This window comes from Oncorhynchus tshawytscha, linkage group LG29, assembly GCF_018296145.1.
Source record: "Oncorhynchus tshawytscha isolate Ot180627B linkage group LG29, Otsh_v2.0, whole genome shotgun sequence".
NCBI classification, from domain to species: domain Eukaryota; kingdom Metazoa; phylum Chordata; class Actinopteri; order Salmoniformes; family Salmonidae; genus Oncorhynchus; species Oncorhynchus tshawytscha.
In genome coordinates this window covers 22,714,088-22,722,847 of record NC_056457.1, presented here as the reverse complement: position 1 = coordinate 22,722,847, position 8,760 = coordinate 22,714,088, and the positions used below count along the sequence as shown (strand labels likewise).

Below are 8,760 nucleotides of genomic sequence, written 5' to 3'. Positions count from 1 at the left end.
GCCATCTTGAAGCATGTGGGGACAGCAGACTGGGATAGGGAGAGATTGAATATGTCCGTGGTCTGCGCATGCTCTGAGGACGAGTATAGGGATGCCGTCTGGGCCGGCAGCCTTGCAAGGGTTAACACGTTTAAATGTTTTACTCACATCGGCCATGGAGAAGGAGAGCCCAGTCTTTGGTAGTGGGCCGTGTCAGTGGCATCGTATTGTCCTCAAAGCGAGCAAAGAAGTGAATTTGTCCGGGAGCAAGACATAACATATGTATTAGTTCACACTGTAGTAAATAAAAACCGACATAGCATATTCTCATCTCCACTTTAATTTTTCTGTTTTCTACATCAAGATGTACCAGTCTCCAAAATGAACACTTCACTTACATACTCGGCAGAGAAAAAACAAATAATCATTCAAGTTTGCGACAATATCACAGAGAAAGAAATCTACTTGGGATCCATCCATTCTCAAATGGTCATTAAAAAGCTCAGTGAGAGGGGGGGGGGGTGCGATTTAATTGCAAAAATGTTTTGTTTACATACATTTGACAGTCCAGAGACCATTTAATTGCCTAACTGTGTCAGTGCCTAACAGTTAGTCCAGAGTCCCTCTCATAAGTTACTATGAACAGGCTATGATACAGTAGTAAATGTACTGTGCTTCTAAAATGCACAAGTAGTAATCCCAGAAGTCAAGAAATGCAGTATAAAAACCCATCAGCCAGGAATAAATTATCTTTGCAGTTCACTCATCTGTATTCCCCAGTAGATACTGTACACCAGTGCTGGACCTTTATTCAGATTGCAGTCTTACAAAAGTTTTAAAAAATCTAATCCTGAATTCATACTTGATGTAAATCGATTTTGGGAATATGAAGAATGCAAATGTAAAATAAAAATGGCACATTGAGGGAAAACTTTTGACAGTTGACCATATGCTCATTATGTTCACAGAATCATCAAAGATGGTTGAACGTTGCAGTGCACTACCAATAACAAGACTTGAAGCCAGGCCTCCTCTGTGCCACCATACAGAGGACAACAATGTGACAGAAACCCAAATGTGCAGATATTAAACGGTGCAAAAACATAAAACAAGTAAAAAGGGGCGTGTTATGGTTTTCCAGGACACCAAAATTAACAATCACTATTCTGCCTCAAAAGATATTCACAGGTGAAAAATTATGACAAGGCAGTCGCAACAAAACAGAAACCTAGAACCAAAACCCGGAACTGTATCATCTCCCACTATCATTTACCCAGCTCTAAAACCAACCACCTCCGTCCACCATCCCCATCCTCCCTATGCTTCAAGACATGCATCTTCGCAAAAGCACACTCAAACTGCATAAAATGTTTCTTCATCACAACACCTCTGTGATAACGCTTCTTTTGACAGAACAATTAACAAATGGGACCGTTTTTTGTGATGTTTTGTCTAGTTTAGTGGTAGAAACCAGTCTCTTGTGAAGAGGACGGCACTTGGTTCCGTGGTGAGAGAAGACTGTTGCCTTTCCACGGCTAGCAAGGGGAGGTATGGCTGTGTCAGGTGCCAAGCGCGAGTGACAGAACTGGGCAGGGGCCTGGTCACTCGTCCGAACCAGCCGTGCGCTTTTGTGTCCTCTTGCGGGGAGACCGTTTGGGGGAGGCCTTGTCTAGGGAAATGAGAGGAGAGTTTTAGGAAATGTTTGGAAATGGTTTTAAACGTCACTCTTTGGATCAGATAAGCAGATCAACAAATACTTTTTTCATAGGCCAAGTCTAAAATCAACAACTAGCCGCACCCTGTAGCTCTTTAAGGATTGGATGAGTTTAAGCAATATGGTTGAAGCTCCACAGACCTCGTTGCTATTACCCTATTGCTTATATCCAACTGATCCTTTCAGACCTATGAGGAGTATCTCAGGGTAGGAGCTAGGGATTTGAAGTCAGTGACCATAGCTATTACACCCAAGGCTAACATGAACCAATGATTGAGATTGCATATTCAGAAGCACTAATAATTACATTCACTGATGATTCAGAGGAAACGTAAGAATTTTGCTCAACCACTACTCTACAACTGCTCGCTCCTGAGAGAAATGGAAGCCTCACCTCGCCGACTCTGCACTGAAGACGCAAGGAAAAAGAGAGGGAGAGAGAGAAAAGTGTGAATGATCCCATGCAGAGAGAGAACAGCTAGTTTTGAAAACACCAGCCAAACACAGAAAACTCAAGAAGAGCCTTTAGCTAAATACACCCTGAGATGACAACAGGCATCTATGAAACACTGCAGCGTTATAAAGCTAGAGAGAGAAACATAGCAAGGAGGGGGCATAGCAGCTAGGATGCGTGTTACTTCTGTCCTCTTAAACACACATTTCACGAGACACTGTCACTTAAATAGATTTTGAACTTGTACTCAAGCAGGCCAATCTAAGTTACACCCATATATTTAACTTTACACTATTAGTAACTTAGGCAGAGCTGTTGAAGGTGCTGGCACCCCTGGAGCTAATGGCTAGCATAAACAGCTAGCTTCCCCATGGCTACTAGCTAGCATAGTGTCCTTTGGTTAACGGCTAGCATAAACGTCCTGTGACTAATGGCTAGCATAAACAGCTAGCTTCCCCGTGGCCACTAGGTAGCATAATGTTGAGTGGTGTAGTGAGGACTTACTGATTTGATTAAGGGTCTCCTGGGGAATCCAGCTCATGTCCACGTCGTTGTGGCTGGACGTGCCCATCTCCACCTTAGCAGCTGGTCTCCTCCTCTGCACGGGGGACACACAAGAAAGTTACTAAACTGACTTCCACTAGACTTCTACAGAAACCAAACCCTAAAACAATCTTGTATACCATAAACCCCTTTTCAACATTTACCCCTCAGTCTTCTGAAATGCTCTAGCGTGGGTTAGAGACGAACTTCCTCCATTCAACATTGAAACATAATCCTCAAAACTATCCACCACCCCCATAACCTTTTCAACAGTCTTTTTTCTTAATTTTTGACCCAGTAGTAGTAGAGCACTAAATAGCTGAAACTGAACTCGCCAAAAGTCGTAAATTGGCACTTAGAGTCTCCCTCTTTCCCTGTCTACCTCAATGTTCATCAGAAAACTGGTGTATTATCTCAAATCCTTTTCTGGCACACATTGTGCTCACCCTGAAAGAACATCAACTCATTAAATAACAACCACCTGAACTGAGAGAATCCCACCATTGAATATGAACAGGAATCTCCTAATTCATTTCTCTCTGGACTGCTATCTACTGTCATCTCTGCATTAGATGACACTTAGTGCTGAATATTCTATGCAAATCTTGTCATGGAGCATTGCCTCAGCAGAAGTACATCTCTCTTTCGGTCTTCGTATCATTATCGAGGAAATAACACAAACAAAGGAATGATATGCTTAATTCATTGTTTTCCATCTCCTGCATCCAGTGGCGTGGGCATTGTAGCTTTACCTTTCTGGACTCCAGCAGCTGATGAAGGCCTACCACCACTAGCAGGCCCAGACCAGACAGGAACACATACATGAAGATCCTGAGGATGCAGAAGAGAGAGAAGAGTTAAAACCTCTTGGTGCTAGGGGGCAGCATTTTCATTTTTGGAAAAACAATGTTCCCGTTTTAAACGGGATATTTTGTCAGGAAAAGAAACTAGAATATGCATATAATTGACAGCTTTCGATAGAAAACACTCTTAACGTTTCCAAAACTGTAAAGATATTGTCTGTGAGTATAACAGAACTGATCATCAACGAGCTTACGCTTTCTATGTATTCCCCAAGGTGTCTACAGCATTGCAATGTAGTTTTACGCATTTCGGTTGAAGAATAGCCGTAGGCGGCCACATTGCGTAAGTGGTCACATGGTGGCTCCGAGAGAGATTCTCGCATAAAATACAGAGGTAGCCATTACTCCAATCGGTCCTAGAGAAAAACGAATTGTCCCGACGGATATATTATCGAATAGATATTAGAAAAACACCTTGAGGATGGATTCTAAACAACATTTGCCATGTTTCTGTCGATATTATGGAGCTAATATGGAATATTTTTTGCCGTTGTGGTGACTGCAATTTCCGGGCGATTTCTCAGCCAAACGTGAAGAACAAACGGAGCTGTTTCGCCTACAAAAATAATCTTTTGGGGAAAAAATTAACTTTGGCTATCTACCTGGGAGTCTCGTGAGTGAAAACATCCGAAGTTCATAAAGGTAAACGATTTAATTTGATTGCTTTTCTGATTTCCGTTACCTAGGTTGCCTGCTTCTAGCAAGGCATAATGCTATGCTAGGCTACCGATAAACTTACACAAATGCTTGTCTAGCGTTGGCTGTAAAGCATATTTTGAAAATCTGAGATGACAGGGTGATTAACAAAATATTTTCTGTGATTTTCATGAATAGGAATATTTTTTAGGGATATTTATGTCTGTTGGGTTATGCTAATTAGTTTCAGGCGATGATTACGCTCCCGCATGCGGGTTTGGGAGTCACTAGAGGACACGCTGCACCAACACACCGCCCTGGTATGACAGCCATTCCAAATAGAATGGTTTCATTTAGCACTTCTGAATGTCTTCCAACACAGGGCTAGTTCATTTGGCCTCACGTCTCTCCATCCAGTCCATCCTCTCTCTCGGTGATGGTCACTGTCTGGTTGAACACAGCATCCTGGAATGTGTTACCCTGAAAGAGAGAGAGGAGTATGAGAGAGAGCGAGAGGATCAGATATCACCTCCAGTTGGTGAACTACGACCCCCCTTCATCTTCGGGTTAATCTGAAAGTTTAACCTCGCATGCAAATAGTGGGCAGACTTCAACCACACACCATGAGTTAAACTAATTTCCTAAGATAAAAACAATTGCCTAATGAAATATAGATAAGGAAACTGAGAAACCAAACCCATGACCATTCTTGACATGCAATCATTAGTGAAAAAGACAAAAAATGGCTGACTAAGCTGAGGCCCACTCACGTTGCTGTCTTTGTAGTTGAGGTTGATGACCAGGCCGAATGGGCGCCCGCCCATGGGCTCGGCTGGGATGAAGGAGTACTCGAAGGTGGCCTGGCGCCCAGCTGGCACCACTATGCCCAGCTGCAGGGCTGTGAAGTTCTGGATGTAGAACTGGAAGTCCTGTGGGTAGCGAAAGGATGCGTCCAGGGACTCCACCACAAAGTTGTCACTTCCCTTGTTGGTGAAGCCCATCAGGAACTTCACAATGTCGTTGGCTGGGAAGTCTGGAGGCAAACGCCAGGAGGAAGAGCAACAAAAGACTATGAGTGGTGGCGTGATGGGGAATTTGAAGCATATACAAACTTGTCAGAATATTAAGAATTCCTTTTCATTCAAGTCATTTAGCACATACTTGTTCTTTGCAATAAATGCACTCATATGGAGGTTGAAACAACATATTATAGACTAAGCACTGTTGCTAAGTAAATCCATCTCCAAATACAAGTCTGTCTTAGCATTAAAGTGAAAAAAAAACACAGTTCAAAACAATCATAATGACAAAAATGAAGTGCAAATTCAACATGCAGATAGATATGTTGAGACGAGACCCAATCTGTGCCCGTACACCTACCGTCTCCCTTGACAAAGAGGATGGTGGTGTCAGCATTGGGGGAGGCATTCACTTCTCCTCCTACGGCTTCCTCCTCTTCTTTTTCTTCCGTCTAAAATATAAAAATTAGACACTATTTTTTAGATGAAATAAGCAAGGACTGATAGGGCCCATGTTAAAAAACTAGGGAGGCGGCTAAAAGTAGCCTAATCTCTTACCAAATCTGTGTTTTCATCATCTTCAACTTCGGCCTCATCATCCTCATCCTCTGTGTTCACATCAACATCATCCACAGCATCTTCATCAGCTGCCTCCTCATCCTCGGTAGCATCCTGGGCTGCCACCAATGGCCCTGGATTGATTGTAAGGAAGTACATTGATTAAAATCTCACCAAATCATTTTTTTTGGAAAACAAACTTGTGTCAAAATAAAATATATTATTATTTCCACACCAGGGCGCTTAGTTACATAGTTAATATTGTATCAAGGGATTAAAACTGAGTTTGAACAAATGTTTTATTCATTACAGTTACAGGCCTTAGGCCTAACAAACGTAATTACTTTTTTTTTCTCCTGTTTCATATCGCAAGCTTCTAAGACACAAAAGCAAAACACTGATATGATTGCCAGGCTTTGCCAACAATAGAGGGCTTCTGTGGCCAAGTTGAGGCTGCTTCTCCTAGCCCAATAATGGACGTAAAGGAGCCTAACGTTACTCCTTATTGTCCAAGGAACTTACATGATCTGTTTATAGGCAAAATGGCCCTGGAAGCCAAATCAGCCAAAAACTAAATCGAGTCTTAATTACGGTTCTAGAAGGCAAGTAGGCTGGTAAGGAAGGACACGTCAGTCTAGTTAAGTAGCACACCGTTAAGTATAAGCAAGACTCACTATTAAATAATATTTGCAATGAATAGTTACTAAAAAAAAAACGTGTAGCCAGTATCAACATCAATAAAACTACCACTTGACAAAGGAAGTAGCTACAATGTCCTACTAGCAGAAAATACCATTTGCACAAGAGCATGGAGTGGCCTTCCAAAGCTAACTTAACTAGCTACTGTAGCTAACTGTGACTGATGGCCAATGCGCTTTCTCTTCATCTAGTTAACCTAAGTTCAGTTCGGTACTCACCTTTCATGATAATCGTTGCCGGGAAAGCTAGTAATACCAGCAAAAGCACTTTAGGTAGAAATTGTACCATTTTGAAGCAAAATCCGTACGCCTCCTTCCCGGTGAAATATTGGTTCTCTAAATCTTACAGCTCCTTCCGACTGTTAAATTGAAATGCGCTTGTCCACATCCGGGTAGCGTGCCAGATTCAAAATATACATGTTCCGTCGGAGACATTAGAAAAGGAGGAGATAAGAATCCCGGCTGGTCATCATTTTATTTCCATGAATTTACAAGCTGCTAAAAAAATCAAAAGGTACTCGATGATATTGGATATTAAACAACACAGTTCTTAAAGATCCTATTCTCATTGGAAACATGAGAAAGATATTTTTGCAAGAAAAGACTTGGGTCATGGAAGTAGATGGGATTTGAGTAGTCATTAAATGTGCCAAAGGGCTGATGCACCTAAAGAACCTTAGAGAAAAATAGTTGATGAGAAAGATTATATTTTCTTTAGAAAACGGTCAAGCTATCTCAAGAAGAGGAGTGTATTTAAATCTTTACTAGAATTTGAACAGCTTTACACAGACCTGGCAAAGATCAAGAGCAAAATAGATTGAAGAGGAGGAAAGAAACACTCATTATTTTTTGTCACTTGAAAGAGAAACTACAAACGAAAATCTATAACTGTACTCAACATGAATGATGTGTTATGCAAAGATCCCATTACAATATCAACATTTGTCAATTCCTTTTATGAAAACCTTTACAACTCACAATTTCAGGAAGATGGTTGTGAAAGCTACATTTGGAAGATGGTTGTGAAAGACACATGATTTCCACTCAGTTTGCGATTCACCTGTGTCTATTGAAGAAATTCGAGAGGCTCTGAATTCAATGACAAATGGGAAATCACCTGGCCCTGATGGCATGTCAGTTGAATTCTATAGACAGTTTTGGGGGTTACTAGAATACCCTATTTTTAATATGTTTCAAGATTATATTGAAAAGGGTGAAATGGTCTCCACTATGAAACAGGTCCTTATTTCACTGATTCAGAAACCTAATAAAGACCCTTCTGTCATTGACAATTGTAGACCAATTACTTGATTAAATATTGATTACAAATTGATTGCTCTGGTTTATGCCAAAAGATTAAAGAAAGGAATAGATTAAAGAAAGGAATAGATATTATAAATGAGACTCAAACAGGATTTATGAAGGGCTGCCACATAAGCTCTAACATTCGTTTAGTCTTGGACCTTCTACATTATTCAGATGCAATTGATGCGGTTGTCTTATTTTTGGACTTCTGTAAAGCCTTTGACACAATTGAACATTAATTTCTCTTTCGGTTTCTTAAACTTTTTGGTTTCTGTGAACATTTTATCAAAGTCATTTGCATGTTTTACAAAGATGTAAATAGTTCTGTGTTACGAAACCTTAATACATCCAAAAGATTCAGTATCAACAGAAGTGCACGACAGTAATGCCCAATTTAGCATTTTATTCATTTTGGTTGTGGAACTTCTATCTCTAGATATTCTAAATAATGCAAATCTGCATGGCTTAACCATTTTTAACAAAGAAATACAAATTTCCCAACTGGCTGATGATATTACTCTTTTTTTTAAGAGACAAAGACCAGGTCGCCCATGCACTTAATACGATCACTGCATTCTCTATTGCCTCAGGACTAAAACTCAATGTTTCTAAATGTGAAATCTTATGTCTCTGATGACAAAGAAATATAAAATATTCCTGTAAAAGACTGTGTTGAATATTTAGAAATACATCTGTCAAAAAAACACTTAGTCAGACAACATAAGAATTTCTCTCCGAAAATTAAGAAAACCAAGAATATATTTCATCATTGGCTACAAAGGGATCTTTCTATATTTGGGAGAGTGCTTCTGTCCAAGGCAGAGGGACTGTCTCGCTTTGTGTACCCCTCATTATCTTTATTTGTAAATCCCTCTACCTTGACTTCATCTGGAAAAAGAAGTCTCACAAACTAAATAAGTCAGTCCTCTGTAATAAAAGATCTGAAGGAGGTCTGGAAGTGTTGGATTTTGTTGACATGAATAACACTTTC

General features: G+C 40.5%; 1 protein-coding gene across 2 annotated transcripts; it reads right to left on the bottom strand.

Moving 5' to 3' along the window:
- Window positions 1–301: 301 nt before the first annotated feature.
- On the bottom strand, window positions 302–6,854 carry LOC112233592 (translocon-associated protein subunit alpha). 2 transcript variants are annotated; one of them, XM_024401337.2, is made up of 9 exons: window positions 6,684–6,854; window positions 5,767–5,900; window positions 5,570–5,660; window positions 4,960–5,222; window positions 4,593–4,669; window positions 3,443–3,521; window positions 2,652–2,745; window positions 2,088–2,102; window positions 302–1,648 (listed from the first exon to the last, which is right to left on the bottom strand). In XM_024401337.2, the coding sequence occupies exons 1-9, from the start codon at window positions 6,751–6,753 to the stop codon at window positions 1,581–1,583; spliced, it is 891 nt and encodes a 296-aa protein (XP_024257105.1). In that variant the 5' UTR covers window positions 6,754–6,854; the 3' UTR covers window positions 302–1,580. The 2 variants fall into 2 exon arrangements, with proteins under 2 accessions (XP_024257105.1, XP_024257106.1); XM_024401338.2 differs by lacking the exon at window positions 2,088–2,102 and having other exon boundaries at window positions 6,684–6,853.
- Between the last annotated feature and the right edge of the window lie 1,906 nt (window positions 6,855–8,760).

Coding starts and splice junctions, on each gene's coding strand:
- LOC112233592 (XM_024401337.2), bottom strand. CDS start 6,753: ATGGTACAATTTCTACCTAAAGTGCTTTTGCTGGTATTACTAGCTTTC. Junction 5,223..5,569: donor CCTCTTTGTCAAGGGAGACG/GTAGGTGTACGG, acceptor GTTTGCCTCCAG/ACTTCCCAGCCAACGACATT. Junction 2,746..3,442: donor AGCTGCTGGAGTCCAGAAAG/GTAAAGCTACAA, acceptor TCCCCCGTGCAG/AGGAGGAGACCAGCTGCTAA.